At 44.9% G+C, this 19,107-nt stretch overlaps 1 protein-coding gene across 2 annotated transcripts in view; it reads right to left on the bottom strand.

Moving 5' to 3' along the window:
* Positions 1-19,107, bottom strand: part of Dock5 (dedicator of cytokinesis 5) — a 221,083-nt gene that overhangs the window by 38,893 nt on the left and 163,083 nt on the right. For both annotated transcript variants that reach the window (XM_004665821.2, XM_045131067.1), the window contains exons 27-34: positions 18,841-18,936; positions 14,823-14,921; positions 11,042-11,136; positions 9,352-9,430; positions 7,199-7,299; positions 3,049-3,107; positions 2,240-2,394; positions 358-443 (exon numbers count right to left, since the gene is read on the bottom strand). In XM_004665821.2, coding sequence (XP_004665878.2) covers positions 358-443; positions 2,240-2,394; positions 3,049-3,107; positions 7,199-7,299; positions 9,352-9,430; positions 11,042-11,136; positions 14,823-14,921; positions 18,841-18,936 — 770 coding nt within the window. The remainder of the gene's footprint in view (positions 1-357; positions 444-2,239; positions 2,395-3,048; positions 3,108-7,198; positions 7,300-9,351; positions 9,431-11,041; positions 11,137-14,822; positions 14,922-18,840; positions 18,937-19,107) is intronic.

Here is a 19,107-nt window from a genome sequence, read left to right as displayed (position 1 = left end):
CCAAAGAATTAGTCCAGACCCTAAGAATAATGTTGCCTTCTTTAATAATTAGAGGTGTTAATACTTTTGCTAACGTTCAACAATTCAGATGCCAGGCAAAATGCCACTGCTCGGGACATCTCTTCCTCTACTCCATCTGCTCTGTTCTCCATAGCAAGGCTGCCCCAGAAAACATAGGCATTGACTCACATCAGAGAAACAATGTCAGTAGTGGATGCTGTAAGTTCCATCTACACCACTGAGCCCTGATATGGGTGGCCCAGTGATCCTGAGTCTGCCAACGGCTGGCCTGGAGCAGCTCTACTTTCTCCATGGCCACACGGCATTGTCATTTGTTTTGACTTCTGAGGTACTCACAGTTTTTCCAGAAGAACCTTATACTGTTCATCTCCTTGACCCCCTTCCACCTCTTGGTCCAGCTTTGTGATCAACTCATTCTCAAACTGAAAGCAGAAGACAGGATTTCATAGCAGAAGTCATATCTACAGAAGGACATGATTGACAGATACCCAGACAATCTTAGTAGATCTGGCCCTATTCCTTTATCAAACTATGAACTGGGGCTGGAGAGATGGCTTAGCTGCTAAGTGCTTGCCTGTAAAGTCTAAGGACCCCGGTTCGAGGCTCGGTTCCCCAGGACCCACGTAAGCCAGATGTACAAGGTGGTGCATGCATCTAGAGTTCATTTGCAGTGGCTGGAGGCCCTGTGGCGCCCATTCTTTCACTACCTATCTGCCTCTTTTTGTCTGTCTGTTGCTCTCAAATAAACAAACAAACAGAACGTCCTTTAAAAAAAAAAAACTATGAACTATTTACAGCATAGATGGCACATTGATCATACCTCGTGCTATTCACAAGACGGGCACCAAGGACCCATCAAAACATTCTGAAGTAACCTAGTTTTTATTTTTTTCTTTTGCTTTCCACTTGCAAAAACATCCAGAATGTTATTTTGTGACTAGACATAGGAAAATAGCTTGATAATTAAAATTATTATTTTCTTTTTTCTTTTAAAAATTTGATACAGGGTCTTGCTATGTAGTCATTCGCTATATTGTCCAGGCTGGCCTTCAGCTCATGGCAGTCCTCCTGTCTCAGCTTTCTGAGTGCATGGATTACAGGCATGTACTACCATGCTAGGCTTATTTTTGTTTCTTGTCTACATCTTAGTGATGGGATTATTTTAAATTAATTTTTCAAAATTTTTTAGAGAAAGCAAGATAGAAAGAGTGAGAGAGCGAGTGAGCACACAAGGCTCTCATCCACTGCAATCGAACTCCAGACACTTATGCCACCTAGTGGGCATGTGTGGCCTTGCACTGGCCTCACCTTTGTGCGTCCGGCTAACGTGGGATTTGGAGAGTCAAACATGGATCCTCAGGCTTCTCAGGCAAGCACCTTAACTGCTAAGCCATATCTCTAGGCTAGGATTATTTTCACTGAGCATCACAACTATGAAATCTTACAACTGTGAAATCTTGAAATGAACAGGTTTCATACATTAAAAAAAGAGAGGCATGGAGAAGACCCAGGCAAACTCAAGTTCTCAAAGCTAAACAGAAACAGATCAGAGCTGGACCCACTGGGCCCTTCCCTCAGCTTGCCTACAGCTGACTGGTCACTTCCTTCAAGTCACTGCATTCTTCTTTCAGCTGTGCTAGTCCTGGAGCAGACAGGATTAAGACGCATAGCATCAACTGTCCTCCATTCTGAGACAGTGATATGATCCCTTCCAGGCTCTGGGCCAGGAGACCCAATTCTACGCCAAATCCCTTTACAGAATAAAATGTAAAGATCAACTCTGATCTGTCATTCAGGATTTTGCTTGTCCATTATGAATGTGAGCTGTACCTCATAGTCTCATGCGTTTGGGATTAAGCCACCTACTCAATCCCCAGCTGGTGGAGAAGTAGAGTCTTGCTGGAGGAGGTGTGTCACTGGGGATAGGCCTCAAAGGGGGATTAGTCCCTCCCACTGGGCATTCAAGAGGAGCTCACTTTTGCTGCTGCCTCCCAGCTGATACGAAATGATGCCCTGGCTGCCTGCTCTGTCATGCTTTCCTCGCCACGAAGACACCTCTCCAGATTGTAAGCTAAAATAAACCTTTTCCTCCCATAAGCTGCTTCTGGTCAGGTGTTTTGTCCCAGCAATGAAAGGTAACTTATGCAAATCTGCCGAGAGAGAAGACCACAGGTGCTGACTGCCATGCGCACACTGATGACAGAGCAGCTTTTCTTACCATGTGGAAATCGCCGTTCCCACTGAAGTTGAACTCACACTGCATCATATCGAAGAAGATGGGGATCGTGGCTTTCCGCAGCTCCACTTCAGGAGTCAGAGTGACTTCCAGGATGGGACCCACCATGGAAGGGATAAACTTGATCTTGTGAGGACCTGAAATGAAAGAAAATGAGAACTTGATAAAAATATTTGATTTTTATTTATGTATTTGAGAGAGAGATATACAGAAATAGGGGGAGAAAGAGAGAGAGGGAAAGAGAATGGGTGTGCCAGGGCCTCCAGCCACTGCAAATGTACTCCAGATGCATGCACCCCCTGTGTATCTATCTGGCTTGCATGGGTCCTTGGGAGTCGAACGTACGTCCTTTGGCTTTGCAGGCAAGTGCCTTAACCACTAAGCAATCTCTCCAGCCCAAAATGAGAATATTTTTTAAAAAATCATGTTATTGTAAGTTCAGTGTTCCATAAGCAAAGGAAGCGTCTATGCGGGTAAACCACCTCAATTCAGAAGTGATGAAATCCTGCATTCACGATGACAGAACGTCATTTTCAACATCCCAGATGAGAGGGTATGAAGCCCGTATATCAACTTTCTCTTCTAACCATACACAGAATTAAATCTCAGGGTTACTTGAATAAAAATAAGAATTCATCATAGATGTCTGTTTTATGCAATTTATGATCATAAATGTTATTAAAATATAAAGAAATAAAATGTTATCTTTAAGACAAAAAATTTTAAAAAGGAATGAGGGATGCTTATCTGCAAGGAATTGTGCTACGGCCCATTCGGGGTCTGACACTTACCCAGATTATACCACATGTCCCGGATTCTAAAGCCGATTTCCTTTCTCATGTCCCCGTATCTAGAAGGAAGACGTCAGCCCAGAAATTGAGTTAAGCACAGCACCGCTGTCCCAGCAGCAGACCGGTTCCCGAGCTTCTCACCAGATACCACCTCAACCTTATGTAAAATGGTTTAGGATTTTTTGTGGGTAGGCTATGCAAGACTTCCCCTGTGGTGGAAATCATCTCTAGATGACTTATCGTACGAAATGCAAATGACTGGGGGCACAGCCTCACGGCGGAGTATTTGTCTGCCACGTGCGAGGTCCTGAGTCTGGGATCTCCAGTGTCATTAAAAAGTGCTTACTCCAATGTGCGCGACACGTAAGCGCTTGCTGTGCTGCAGCGACCGGAAGCAGTGGCATGCGCCAAGCCCGTGCAGGTTTAGCGCAGGTCTGCGGCCCGCCAGCACCCTCACCTGTGTGTCGGTGGAGGCTCCAGAGCCTGCAGGTGTGGAAAGGCAGGCATGCGATGAGGGACATAAAAACAGACCCGTCTGGGTCACATGTAAGGGAGCAGCAACCTAAGAGACAAGGCCAGTACCGTGTAGCCTCAAAGAGAACAGAGCCACACAGGGGATGGGGGCTTTGAGAGCAAGAGGGACCAGCTGGGCGTGGTGATGCACGCCTTTAATCCCGGCATCGGGAGGCAGAGGTAGGAGGATCACCGTGAGTTCGAGGCCACCCTGAGACTACATAGTGAATTCCAGGTCAGCCTGGAGTAGAGTGAGACCCTACCTCGAAAAAAAAAAAAAAAAAGAGTGACCAGACCCAGATGTGGAGGAATAACTCAAGAGGATGTTACCGGCTAACTGCCCAAAGGAGAGGAGTGAGGAATGCTCTGGTTTCTGTGAAGCAAGGACATATCCAGAGTGAGGCAAGCCCTAGTGGAACAGGAGATGAGTGAGATCTGACTCATGCCACCACGGGACTGAGTGACGGCTGACAGGGCGACATTACGTAGCTACACCTGGGCAATGCTATGTCCACCAATGTTATGTCTCACACTGGGACACTGGGAAGTCCTAGGCTATTATTGATTTTCCACAGGGACAGGGCTGCTCACAAAGGGATGAAAACTAGACTGGGAGGGGAGAAGGAACAAAGATTATTATTGTTCCATGTGGATTTTTGTATGGTGAGTATACATGTATCTGGGTGCATGTGTGTTAAGAGAGTGTACATGCATGTTCATGAGTGTATGTGTGGAGACCATCTTATTTTTTGAGACAACGCTGAGCCCAGAGCTCACTGCTTTGGCTAGGCTAGCTAACCAGCTTGCCCCAGAGATCCTTCTGTCTCCACCTACCCAGCTCTGTGATGACAGGCGAATGCCAGCAAACCTGCAGTTTTTATATGTGGGTACTGGGGATTTTGAACTTGGTTCCTCACGCTTGTGCGGCAATCACTTTGAAAGCTTCTGAGTTTTATGTGTGCAACAAAATTTTTCATATAGCCCATCATCTGATGGTATTCAAATTTCATGGTAATGTGATTAAGAAAATGTCTAAAAAGCTTGCTATTAGAACTGGTAATGAGCAAAAGATATAAAGGCACTGGATTAGACAGGGATTCTTGGGCACAAGTAAAGAAAAATCATTAGGAAATATCTTAAGGAATTCTTATGCCTGAGTATACCTGATACCACATGCTTATCAGAAGCTAGGCTGGGAAAACGAAAATCAGATGGACCAAAGTGGATACTGTAAGCTGGTTTTGGTGGTGTAGTCTTGTAACCTCAGATTGAGGCAGGAGGATCACGAGTTTGAGGCCAGCCTGAACTGGGGAGGTATTTTTAAAAAGTAAATAATGAAAAAACTCCTTAACATAGGGCTACACTTGATGTTACAGCCTTTGCTCTACAGTATTCCCTTCATACTCTAGTTGCACCAAGCACAGTTTTTTTCAAATTTCTCCTTTGGAAATATCTTCAGAAATGAGTATTAATGCTTAGCCTGATTTTGTTATAAATATCAGGTAAGCCTATATCAAAATCTCATATCTAAGTCAACAAGTATTAACTATTTGTATTGTTTATTAACATATTGTTGATGGGACTTCTACTAAAAATAAGAGAAAACATTAAAAAATTTCTTCCATTCACATTTCTGTAACTATAGTATAATTGGTTTTATGCCCTAAATTGTTCTCTGTCCATATGATATGTTACATGGGTTATGTTCAGTCATATTTTCTTTCAATCAAAGCCAAAATTAACACTAGCTATCTTTTTTTTTTTTTTTTTTTTTTTTTTTTTTTTTTTGGTGAGACAGGGCCTTGTTTACCTAGGCAAGCCTCACACTACTATGTAGCCAAGGCTAGCTACGAACTCCTGAGCCTCCTGACTCCCCCTTCCTGGGCGCTGGGATTACAGGCCTATACTAACACATTCAGCTTTTTTTTTTTCTTTTTTGGTCTTACCGGATTTATAACCAACTAACTTCACTTCTGGTTGTTTAGCCAAAATCAAATACTTTGAAGAAATTCTATTGCCACTTAAGACAGTTTAAAGCATGAGACCAAGGGACCCATCTTGAAAATCTGCTTATCTTGGAGCTGGAGAGATGGCTTAGTGGTTAAGGTGTTTGCCTGCAAAACCAAAAGATCCTGGTTCGACTCTCCAGGACCCACGTAAGCCAGATGCACAAGGTGGGGGAGTTTGTTGCAGTGGCTAGAGGCCCTGGTGCACCCATTCTCTCCAACCCCCCCTTTTTCTTTCTCAAATAAATAAAATATATTGAAAAATCTGCTTATCTTAATACCCACCCCTTAGAAAATTAATTGTTTTTATTAGTTATTTACAGACAGAGAGAGGCAGGAAGGGGGAGAGAGAGAGCAAGTTTGTGAGAGTAAGTATGGGCGCACCACGGTCTCTTGCAACTGCAAATGAACTCTAAAGGCATGTGCCATTTTGTGCATCTGGCTTTATGTGGGTATATTCGAACCTGAGCTGTCAAACTTTGCTAACAAGTGCCTTTGACCACTGAGTCATCTCTACGGCCACCTTAGGAAAATTTTTATCCTTTAAAGAGAATTCATTGTCTTTTACCTTTGTAAGCCAATAGTTAATTAAATCTTTCTCCTTAGTTACCAGTCTTAGTATTTTTAAGGAGCAACCCGAGGTAGAGGAATGTTAAATCATTTACCTAGAATCCCTGATGTTACAGCTAAGGGAAACAGAACTGAAATTTCATGGTCTCCTAATAATATATTCCCCATTTTATTTTATAACTACACAGTCCATGAGCTTCCAGCCTCTCAACTCTGAAACAGCCGTAAGATGAATGTATTGAACAGTGCTCCCAACTCTCTCAGCATTCTTATACATAATTCTGTATTTAACTCCAAGCCAAGAATCTGTAGAACGTTTTGAGGTTAAAAATCTTGTTCTATTGGGCTGGAGAGATGGCTTAGCGGTTAAGCGCTTGCCTGTGAAGCCTAAGGACCCCGGTTCGAGGCTCGGTTCCCCAGGTCCCACGTTAGCCAGATGTACAAGGGGGCGCACGTGTCTGGAGTTCGTCTGCAGAGGATGGAAGCCCTGGCACGCCCATTCTCTCTCTCTCCCTCTATCTGTCTTTCTCTCTGTGTCTGTCGCTCTCAAATAAATTAATTAATTAATTAAAAAAAATCTTGTTCTATTGAAGTGACTGAGAGGCGGGTAACTGGGGGTAGGCTTTGTAGAGACATGTAAGTTGGATAAGCTACTACCAGGTGACAAGAATCCCTGGGCATGGACAAAGGGGCCAGAACCTCTCCAAGTATACAGTCTGTGAAAAATATGGTATAACTGATGGAGAGGTCAAAGGAACATTGAAAAAAAATGACGTGGCTTGATGAGGTGGTTCATACCTAGAATGCCAGCACTCAGGAGGCTCAGGTGTGAGTTCAAAGCCAGCCTTGGCTAGAATGAGAGACCCTGTCTCAAAAAAGAGAGAGGTGGGGGAGGAAATGTGATGTGAACATGAGGAAATGTGAAGTCTGATCGGTGGTCATTCTAAGAGCTGCCTCGTTAATTACATGCGCCTGTCCCGGAACAGCCACTTCAGCCACACCAAAAATGGACGGATGAGTTACCTTTCCCAGTCACGACTGCGTCTTAACAGGACACTTACTTTTTCACAATTTTGTTGCGCTTGGCTTGTGAGAAGGTCTCAAGCTGCAGGGACTCGTGGGTGAGAAATGCTACTGCCAAATGGAAGTAATTGTTCCAGAGCTTCTCAGGATGGATTGTGTGGGCAAAAAGAAATGGGAAATCACATCAGCGAGGATCACATGAAAACACAGCCACAAGGCAGAGTCACTAGCAGGAGAGTGATGGAAAAGAGAAAAGTCCCAGGGAGGACTCCTTGTTCCTTCTTGGGTTTCAGTGACTCAGCCCTGAGAGTTTTGAGGCTTAATATGAAGCTTTTAAAAACGTTACATTTTTTTCTTTACTCCTGGGATAAAGAAAAACTGGTGCCAAGAAGCATACCTATTTATAGCAGGTGGCCTGGCAGTATGTATCAAAGGCCCTGAAAGTTCTGCCAAGCTTCTGAACCAGTGAATATTTTCAGGGCTTTCTCCTGACAAAACAACTGTGGCTGGTTAGCAATATCTAAACAAAAGAAGGCCCTCACAGTCTTACTGAATGTAACATAAAATGGGAGAAATCTTAAAGTGTCTAGAACTTAGTTAAATGAATCATGGGCTGACCACAGAGCAGACGATACGCAATCCTTAAACATATTATAAAAATACCTACCACCACTGAAAAAGTCATAGATTACAGTAATGGAGAAGAAAGCAGACTAACAGATTATCAAGACCTGCATGGCTCTATTCTATTTTAGCACATGTGGTTTATATATACATACGAATATATACACACATGTATGCTATTCATATACATGTATATGCATACATGGCCGCCTCTGCTTATGACTTTCCACTTTAAAGGTTTAACAAAAGCACATGACACAAAAAGTGTTATCACCCACAAGGTGAACTTTGGAATGTAGCCTCCACAAAAGTAGAGTCCCTGGGCATGGGCTGCAGACTCCAGGAGAGCAGAGACCACATGTATTCCACATCTAGAACAGCTCTCTGTATGTGTGAATACCCTATTTGCTGGAAGAAGGAATAAATGAGGATGAAGGTAGTGTGATTACCTGTGTTGCAATTACTTAGTGTGATCCAGTAGTAACAGTGTTTGTGTGAACTGCTTTTTCAATCTGAACTTGAGGCCTGTTCATAACTTGAGGCCTGTTCATAAGCACACGGGTGTACGTCTGAGTCCATGCACATCAGTTCAGCACCGAAATGTGAACTTACAGTGAAGGGAAAGGCAAGAGCACTCCCCCTTTGCTTTGGCTTTGGTTTTGTATTTGCCATCACTGTGGTCTGAACATATTCATAATTTTTTTTAGTTGTTGTTTTTTTCGAGGCCCAGGCTGACCTAGAATTCACCGTGTAGTCTCTGGGTGGCCTTGAACTCGTAGCGATTCTCCTACCTCTGCCTCATGAGTGCTGGGATTAAAGGCGTGCGCCACCATGCCTGGCTCCACATTCATAATTATTTTGCTTAAGCATTTTCAAGAAAGAGAGGTCACATTCACATAACTTTTATCATTTTGTCATAACTACTATCAGTTGCTGTGTTAATCTCGTATGTGACAAATGTGCACAGCTTTTCGTAGGTCTGTACGCATGAGACCACAGTGTCAACAGCGGTCAGGACCGTCAGGGTTTCAGATACTCATGAGTCTTCTGTGCCTCTGAGATAGGGGATCTATTCTATCTGCGTCTTCATTTTCCTTACTCTTTTAGCTGGATTTTCTATCACACTATGCCTCACATTTCTTTTCATGGGTGCTATTTCTATAGAAAGACAAAAAATAAAAATAAAATAAAATTCTACTGGGTCTGAAGGACCATGTTTCAGGAAGCTATGCTTTAGAAATATGAAAACAGGGCTAGAGAAATGGCTCAGTGGTTAAGGCACTTGCCTGCAAAGCCTAAGGACCCGGGTTTGATTCCCCAGTACCCACATAAAGCCAGATGCACAAGGGGGTGCATGCATCTGGAGTTTGTTTGCAGTGGCTAGAGGCCTTGGTAGGACCATTCTATCTGCCCCCAATCTCAAATAAATAAATAAAATATATTAAAAATAAATATGAGAACATACGAAAACTTTCTACATTGGACAATAATCAATCATTTCCCAAATGAAATAGTTCTATGACTATAGCCAAGAATTCCCGAACCTTCCAGGTGGGCTGATACTTACCTGAAGTTCAAAGCTTGCCTGGTCCATGAAGCATCTTGTGAGAACATCAGCAAACTGGTTGATAGCACGGAGGAAAACCCTTGGGAGGAAAAGCATTGAGAAAGTGAGCGACCCTGTCCCTAGAGATGTTTCCACACACACCTGCTTTATTTATTTTATTATTATTCATTTGAGAGAGAGAAAGAGAGAGAAAGAGAGAGAGAGTGTGTGTGTGTGTGTGTCAGACAGACAGACAGACAAACAAGGGGCGCGCCAGGGCCTCCAGCCACTGCAGACGAACTCTAGATGCGTGCGCCCCCGTATGCCTCTGGCTTACTTGGGTCCTGGGGAATGGAACAGAGGTCCTTTGGCTTTGCAGGCAAGTGCCCTAACCACTAAGGCATCTCTCCACCCCTTCCCCAGTTACTTTAAACATGAAACCAAGCAATCCTGGGTGAGGTTAGGAGAGATAGTATGACCTACCAGTGTCCTTGGAGGCTATCTACCAAGTACAGTGCACAGGAGGTGGGGTGCCTACAGCCTCGGGGTTAGGACAGTTCAGCTGAGGGCAGGGCAGTGGCTTCCGCCCCAGGCCACTGGAGCTGCAGAGAGCGCTTTTCTTTGATAGTGTTGGGTTCCGGGTGCAGTTTTTCTCTAATTTGTACCTAGTTGGGAAGGTTTTTTTTTTTTTTTTTTTTTTTTCCTGATTGGGTGTGAGGACCATGTATAGTTACTGATAATACATATAATGATGAGGTGCCTGGAGCAACTCATTAAGAAAATTCTAGAGCGACGATATAGCCTAATGTTATATGCCATGTGTTTGGTTCATTTGTATCTATTCAACAAATCCTGTCACTGGCCGGCAATTCCAAAGCACTGGTAGATACTGTGGTAAGACATAGTTCTTGGTCTTAAGGAGATTACAACATGGCCACAGAAACTTATAAATCTAACCATGTTCCAGCCAGAGAATAGTAAAAAAAAAAAAAATTCTCTGAGAGGGCTTCTTAGGGTGTGAGAAATCAAAAGAGGGCTGGAGAGATAGATGGCTTAGCGGTTAAGGTGCTTGCCTGCAAAGCCTAAGGACCCAGGTTCAGCTCCTCAGGACCCATGTAAGCCAGATGCACAAGGTGACACATGCGTACAAGGCGGCACACGTGTCAGGAGTTTAACTGCAGTGGCTAGAGGCCCTGGTGTACCAATTCTCTCTCCCTCTCTCTCATTAAAACAAAAATGGAGAAAGAAACAACATAGATGTCAGAAAGGCTGCGATGGAGGGTTCCGCTGTAGGTGGTATTTGAAAAGGGCCCCGTGGAAAGGAAGTTTAACTCTTAGGAAGTGTGTGAGCGCGGCAGACCAAAGAGGCAGTATGCTTGGGAACCAGGGGCACGGCTGGCTGGTGCGCGGGTTGCACACACAGGGAAGCTGTGGAGGACATGGCTGGACTTCGCACATCAGGGTGTGAAGTCTGCGTGGAGCCTCTGCGAGATGCCGTGGAGAGCGGATGCTGGGTGAGAACTGGCACGAGGATGGTGGGAAGGCCAGGCCCATGAAGTGGAGATGAGGAGAGCATGCACTAAGGAAGGTGGGACGTCCTTGCATTGCAGAGGCTGGGCTTGAAGCAGGGGTTAACGGCACTTGAAGTCTGCATGGCCAGCCAGAGCCCTCAGGGTCACGCAGCCCCAGGCTAGCCAACGGGTTCTCTTACCTGCTCTGGGTCATATTCATGACCATCCAATCTTTGGCATACACATTCTTTCCAATCAGATCCTTAAACATGATGAACGTTTCCATGAGGAAGTCCTGCGGAGCGAAAGGGAGAACAGTTGGGAGAACAGGTTCATCCCAAGCCTTTCTTTCAGTGTATGGACACAAGGACCTCTGTGTCAGAATAAAACATCGTCAGTCCTAGAATAATCACCTTTTCCATATGTCTTTCAGGGACAATGAAGTCTCATATATAAAACTATCATGTGATTTGACTTTTGAAATTTTTTGGTATTATGAGAAATTGTTGGTCTCAAGCTCACGATCCTTCTGCCTCAACCTCCTGTGTTTTTGGATCTTAAAGTGTGACGCCACAGCTGCCCCATGACTTTATTTTTAATTTATATAATTCTACAAGGAAAGCAGGGACAAAAATTATCTACAAATGATGCCACTGAGGATGAGAAAAACTAAAAACTAGGACACAGGAGAGTTGAAATAAGCACTGGAGGGAACTGGGCTCTTTGTTTAAACACACAATATAAATATAAATGTATATGTGTGTGTGTGTATTCATATATATATATATATATATATGTATATATATGAATGAATTTTTTTTTTAGAGGCAGAGAGAGATAGAGACAAAGAATTGTTGCACCAAGGCCTCAGCCACCAAAATCATATTTCAAACATTTGTGCCACCTAGTGGGCATGTGCAACCTTGCACTTGCCTCACCTTTGTGCATCTGGTTAACATGGGATCTGGAGAGTCGAACATGGCTTCCTTAGGCTTTGCAGGCAAGTGCCTTGACTGCTAAGCCATCTCTACAGCTCATGAATGAAATATTTAGTCCCTCTCTATCATGTGTTCACTTAAAATAAGCCATTAATGATTGTGAGAAAATGGATACTTTGAACAGATCTGAGATCAATTCCTCTTGGCTGGAGTTAAAACAAAAGAAAAATGCTAAATTGCCTGGACAGTCAATGAGATTTCTACTTGTAGAAATGTTGTGTGTGGCTTAAAAGTTCAAAGAGGTAGTGGTCATAGTGGCTTATGATAACTTATAATAAATAAAAATCAGAGGGAGAGATTGCTCAATGGTTAAGGCACTTGCCTGCCAAGCCTAAAGACCAGAGTTCAATTCCCCAGTTCCCATGTTAACACTGGATGAACAAGGTGGCACATGCATCTGGAGTTTATTTTCAGTGACTGGAGGCCCTGGTGTGTGTCCATTCTCTCGCTCTCTCTCCCTCTCAAATAAATAAAATATTTGAAAAAATAACCAGTGAATATAGGAAAATAAGAATGGCTAGTTTTGTCTAAAGGGGGCTGTGAGTAAAAAACCCAGGAAAAAGAACAGTCAGATGAAAAATCCAAACCCAAAGGTCTAAAATCATTTTTACTAGTTAGCTAAATTTAGACCTTTTCCACTGAGACTCAAGTCTGCTTTCCCAGGAACTATCTCACACACATTGCGCAATGTAAAATATGTGGTACCAGAGAGGCAAGACACTCATTCATTCATTCATTCATTCAGTAGGCCAGTTTGATGTCAAAACTTGCTTTGTAGCTGAGGATAACTTTGAACTCATTATCATCATGCACCCCACATAACAAGTATTAAGATTACAGGCGTGAACCACACTATGCCTCGAAGGTGGCTCACACCTAATATGGCTCTGAGCTGTTGGTCAATCTGTTAACTGCTTCACTTTGGAAGCTCCACAGCTCAGGCATGAGACTGGGGCTGGCCGAGGAGTCTCACTGTTCTGAATATGTTAAGACTCATTACCCACACTTAATTTGGACATCGTGGGCCTTTTCACCATGTCTTTTCAGTGCTTACTAACTTCTTTGTTCCAGTTAGAACGAATTCATGGGCTGTGAAGGAGGGTATAATTGAGATGCCAGCGAGCTGCTGCTGACACTCAACGTTCAGCCCCTGGGAATCTGAGCTAACAGATGGCACCTTAAAGCAGAGAATGCCAAGACCTCCTGTCATTCACCACAGCCATGCCCCCCACAGGATTGAAACACAAGGCAGCCGGGGAAGGGATAGCACAGTCCACAGGGAGGAGGACTCCTCACTAGGGCCGAGAGCACTGTCCCCGAGGAGCCGAGGCTCAGCTTTTCTAGGCCTCAGCCCCGCTCTAGGTACAGCGACGTGGGGGAAGATGCCATGGTCGTGTCACACTGGAGGTGAGCATGTTTACCTCCTACATAGCCATGCTGCTGGCTGACCATGGGTTCAGAACACTCTTACTTTACCTGCATTCTGAAGGAACTCTCAACAATAACCCTATGTATTTGCATGTCAATTTTATCTTACAGCCCAGTGATAAAATGATCATGATACACCACTCCTCCTCATAGGCACCCATGCTCTTTACCCAGCCAGAAATCCTCCTTGCACAGATTTTATCACCACTCACACTCACCCTTCAAGGTAGAAGTGAGCTTACAGAGGAGGGGACTGCATTAGTGAAGTGAAGCGGATTGTCCCAAATTTCACACGAGGAAGCGGAACAGGCTGAGTTCAAACCCTGATTGTGACCTGGTACAGGCTCTGCCCTGCGGGAGAGAACGCAGCCGCCTTCGCCTCCCTCTCTCCCTTCCTCTGCCCAGGCTGTCTTACATTTGGTGGTTCCCGCACCACACTGCCTCCAATCAGGCCCCTGGCTTAAGCCACATGGACCAACATAGCGTAATGAGAGCCTAGTACTAAATTCTCTCCAATGTTGTACATCATGTGGGCCTCACAGCAGGGAGTGATATCTGGTCTCATGTGCGTGCTCAGGATAACAAGGATATAGACGGCTAGAGCATACAGAGAAGTGGTGTGCACATGGACAGGAGAAGCCATCTGAGCGTGGTTTATCAATCCAGCCTGTGTCCTGTCCACTGCTCTGCAGGATTAGAGATCTATGTGGAATCAATTCCACTAAGAGCTCCCAAGGCCCAGGTAGGCCCGCGACGCATGACTGCGCACCATCGTGAGAACGTTTCTGTTTAAAGCAATGGAAGACAGCTCCCATACACCGCACGCGTCTCCAGTAAGAGGGTGACAGTGGCATCAAGAAAACCCAGCGCACGTTACCGTTTAGATTCCTTGTCATGGCACGCATCACTAGTGTCTCTCTGAGCCAGATGACCATGCTCTTGTCAGAGCACAAAGATACCACAGATGTTTTTAAATAAGGACCCTCGCCAAATCCCAGTGTGAGGACTGCTTGGCCCACACGCTGTATTCTTCTGGAAATCGTATCAAGGAGTAAGAATCATGTCTCCTTGCTCTGATCACCATGGACAGCCAGGTCAGACTCTCTTTTTGTGACCACTGTGGACAGCAACGCCGCCATGGGACGTATCTGGGAAAGGGAACTCTGGGCTCAAGATGCTTAGTGTCAGTTATTGTTCACTATTTATAAAAAAAAGTCTTTAAAATTTTATTGTGTGTGTGTGTGTGTGTGTGTGTGTGTGGCATGCCAAGGAATCATGCAGCTGCAAGGCTGCTGTTTGGCTTTATGTGGGTGGCTGGGGAATTGAATCCAGGCCGGAAGGCTTTGCAAGCAAGTGCCTTTAAGCACTGTACCAATCTCTTCGGCTCCAGTGAGAAGTTTTCAGACCAGGGACTGATTATGCTCAGGAAGCTAAGGCAGGAAGATCATGAGTTTAGGGTCAGCCTGGGCTACTAGGGCTGTCTCAAAACAAAACAAAAGCCAAACAAGAAAGTCCACAGCCCTTGTGTTGCCAGGCCCCAGGCAAGACGACTTACAATGATGTCTTGCTTGGTCTTGAAGGTGCTGATGTAGTGCCCGTAGTGGCTGTCGTCCATTTGCCGGAGGATGGCAATCATGCAGGCCACGAAACCGCCCTGGAAGGAAAGGGGGAGGAAGCTCAAATGCAAGCTCCTTGGATCAACCGGGGAAATAAGCCTTGGACGTCCTGCAGCGTGAATTTCCCACCCGGTGACCTCAGCGGAGGCCCTCAGAACTGGAAACACAGCACCTCCCACAGGCCCCGAGCCATGGGCCCCACCATCTCTGCTACAGACCACCTCTCAGTGTGCGTTAGGACGGCTGGAGGCCTCGGGCACCCCGTCAGCAGTTAAGATTTCAGGAATTCTTTAGGTCAAGGGACAGTAACTCAAGCATCTCAACTAGGTGGCCAGTGAAGACCAACTTCTCACGAGGTTTTGAGTTTCTTTTTTCTTTTTCAATTTTTTATTTGTACTTATTTATTTGGGGGGGGGGGGAAACAGGCACTCCAGGGCCTCTAGGCACTGCAAACTAACTGCAGCTGCATGTGCCACCTTGTGTAGCTGGCTTATGTGGGTTAGATACGTATTCATTTATATTTTCTTCTCACTGTTCTATGTGTTAATTTTTTTTTTTACTTCAAACCTTTTATTCCAGTTGCACTTATCTTGAGGGTATAGAACACAAAGTAATATTTTCCAAATTATTAAATTAGTCTTCTACATTGTACTAATTAAAAATAAATTATTAGCATTTCAGTAAACTCTCCCACATCATATAGAGATGCAGGCCATTCTAGCTAAAACAGTGACAACGACTATTATATGTCTTCCTTTTCAATACCCACATTTAGACAGCTAGCATGCCTCTGTCTTCTTACATTGCTAGAACTTCAAAGATGCCTAACAACACGTTGAGACTGAGCATTGGAATCTTCCAGGGTACGGACAGAGCATTACCGTGGCTGGTGACTCCATGCTAGAGAGATGTCTTTTTATTTGGAGTACATGGTACTCTGCTCATACAGCACGTTGGTATTACAGAGAAAATCATAGGGTCCTTTTTATCTTATTGAATTGGTATGCTTTATTATTGTGTTCTCTAATATATTATATATTAGCATATATTAATCACTTGGACATCCAGAAGAGACTGCATTAAGCTATACATATTTTATATACATATATAACTTTTGTGACTGAGTATCTGGTTTCATGTCTTTTTTACCTCTCCATTTTCAAGTGTTTATATGTGTGGTGTGTGCATTTATGCATGTTTGTGCATTCATACTGGTGTGTGTGTGTGTGTGTGTGTGTATGTGTGTGTATGGAGGCCACAGGTTGACACTGAGTATCTTCCTCTATGGTTCTCCGTCTTATTTTTCTTGAGACAGGGTCTTGCACTGAACCTAGAGCTCACCAATTCACCTAGACTAGCGATTCACCAGCAAGCCCTGGGGAGACTCCTGTCTGCACCCCCGCAGCGCTGGGTTTGCAGACGTGTGCCCCGCAGTCAGCTTTTTACGTGAGAACTCGGCCTCCGCACTCAGGTACTCCAAGCCCCACACCTGCCGAGCCATCTCTCCAGCCCCATTCTTCTGTCTTCCACCTACCTTTCCCCAGCGTTCTCACTTTCCTGGCCATCTCCCTCACTTCAAGGATCCAGGATGTTCCTACTCCCATTACCTTATTCTAACAGAAGTATGACAGAGATATTGCCACCTTCAGATCCAATCCTAAGGCCTTACCTCACGGACACTGAGCCAGAATTCTCAGTAAAAGAATGACAGGGGAGGGGTGCAGGTGGGTAACAGAGCCCCACGAGAAGTAGCTGGGTGAATTTAAATTCAGGTATATAAAGTATTATCTCTAAGCCTATATATCATTTCCTAAACAACACAGCAATCTTCCTTAACTTTATACGCCTGTTAAGTATATGGTAGAAATGTCTTGGCAACATGGTACGTTCAATACCTTTTTCTTAAATTCCACAAAACTTACAAAGCACTTTTAAAAGCCTGTCAATCTCAGCAGACCCTACTGGGCTTTCAACTCTTTCTCCTCCCTCCTCCTCCTCTTCTGACCATGAATGCATGTGGCAGTTACCTGCTCGCTGCTGGGGCAAAACAGCTGACCGAAGCAGCTTGTGGGAGCTCAGGGAGGTTGAAGTTTCCATGATAATGAATCACAGCAAGAAACGCATGAAAGAGCAGAGGGCGGGCCTCACATCTTGTCGCATCAGCTGGGCAGTAGCACCAAGCATGAGCTTGCTAGTGAACACCCTGCAGGGCTGGGCAAATAAACCTCAAGGCTCGCCCCCGGTGCCACGCCTCCTCCAGCAAGGCTCCGCCAGCTGGGGTTCAAGAATGAGGCTTAATCACAAACACCTGAAACTGTGAGGGGCACTCTCCATTCAAATTACCCCAGTGTAGTATGTCAGTAATTTAATAAATGAAAGAATGAGTGGAACAATGGCAATTGCTGAAGTATTATTGATTTTGACTTAACAGCTAATGATCTGATTAGCTTTCTCTCCCGTCATAACAGATGACAAATTAGTTATATTCCACTCAGTTTGCTTTCAGATAAGTAACACGTAGCAGTATTATCAATAAAGAAACCCACAGACTTTAACTTTCCTTTGCTCTTTCTATTGTTAAATGAGTCATATCTTTGCCAACAATCCACACCGTTCTGATGCCTTCATTTCACACAAAGCGTTCTCTGTTTCCAGGTGCCTTCTTATACAAGCCCTTATTCTCTGAAGCAAGAAGTCAGAGTAGGCATTACTGATGGCATATTAATTTAACCCTTTTATAGAAAGTCTGAGCCTTTTCTAGTCCCTTATGAATTGACGTCGGTTTTAAACTAGCAGACAAATACATGTCCTTACTGACTCTTTTAGTGGCTTTGGGATATGCTTTCTCACACCTATGTGATCCTTCAAGGCACACTGCAGGGCTTCTGCCCAGGGGCTGTCTTGCTTAGAAGCTCCCTCCTCTCCCATTCCCCAGGTATCTTCATTGCTATTCCTATACCTGTTTCAAGGTTTTGCCTAGATTTCATCTTCTCAGAGAAGCTATTGTTACGTGTATGTGTGTGGTGTGACTGTGTGTGTGTGTGGTGTGACTATGTGCAGGCCAGGGGACAACCTTGGGTGTTATCCTCAGATAAGCTGTCAGTCACTGGCCTGGAGCTCACCAGTTAGGTTGGACTGGCTGGCCAGAGAGCTCCAGGGATCCAGGATTACAGGCATGTGTCACTATACTCAGCTTCATAAAAATGTGAGTTCTGGGTACCAAATTCAGATCCTCCCACTGGTGAGGCAAGTGCTTTTACTAACTGAGCTACGCTCCTGCCCCTCCGGGATGTTATTGCCAAGCACTGTATTTAGATTTTTCACTCTTTACCCTCCTTTCCCAAACATTTGTTTCTATCTAACAGATACCATATGGCTTATTCTACCATTGCTATTCCGTTAGAACGCAGGCTCTAAGGCGGGGGCTGCATCTGTTTCTTCAGAGGGACATCTCAGGGTCCGTTAACAGTGCTTGCCTTACAGTACTTTGATATTTCTTGAATAAATGAATGATATTTACTTTTAGCAGCAGTTAAGATGGCTCTTTTCCTTTATCCTCTAACTAAAATCTAACTGTAGCTTTCAGAGTCAGTGGAAGAGTGTTCATTCTCAGCAGGTACCAGTTGCCCTATCATTGTCACCTTTGGCCTCCATTACCCTTCTTGATAACTACTTAAGAGTATAGTGGAAGAGGAAGGACAGAACGACACATCGGCCTATCCAAAATCAACACAAGCTCTTTAAGACAACTGCCTCCCCTTGAACTAAAAGGGGCTGGCGGCTTTGCGGAAGGAATCCAGGCCAACATGGGGCAGGAAACTCACGTGGGAGCTGAGATCTGTGCTGATATCTGTGATGTAAGGGGGCCACGCACACTCAGCCTCAAGGCACGGGTGCCCACGGGGAACTGGCATGTAGGGAGGCCACAGGGTGGGGCACTGGGAGACAGACACTCACGATGTGCGGCGACTGCCGGCTCATCCCAATCACGGTCCGGTTGATCTTTCTCAGCAGCCGCTCCATGATGAGCTGCACGTGGCCCGCCGTGGGGCCCTGTGGGAGAGACTCAGTTGCGACGCCGCTGCCTGGGCCTCAGCTCCCCTCTGCCCGAGCAAGACCCCCGCAGAGAGGAGGCTGTGCCCAAGCTCTCAGGCTGCATTTTCCCTGCCAAGCAATCTCTTCCTCAGAAGGGAAAGATGGTGCCAGAGGAAAACAGGACTTCAC

Source organism: Jaculus jaculus, chromosome 12 (genome assembly GCF_020740685.1).
Source record: "Jaculus jaculus isolate mJacJac1 chromosome 12, mJacJac1.mat.Y.cur, whole genome shotgun sequence".
NCBI lineage: Eukaryota > Metazoa > Chordata > Mammalia > Rodentia > Dipodidae > Jaculus > Jaculus jaculus.
Note: the sequence above shows the minus strand (reverse complement) of the source record. Positions and strands in the feature narration are given on the sequence as shown.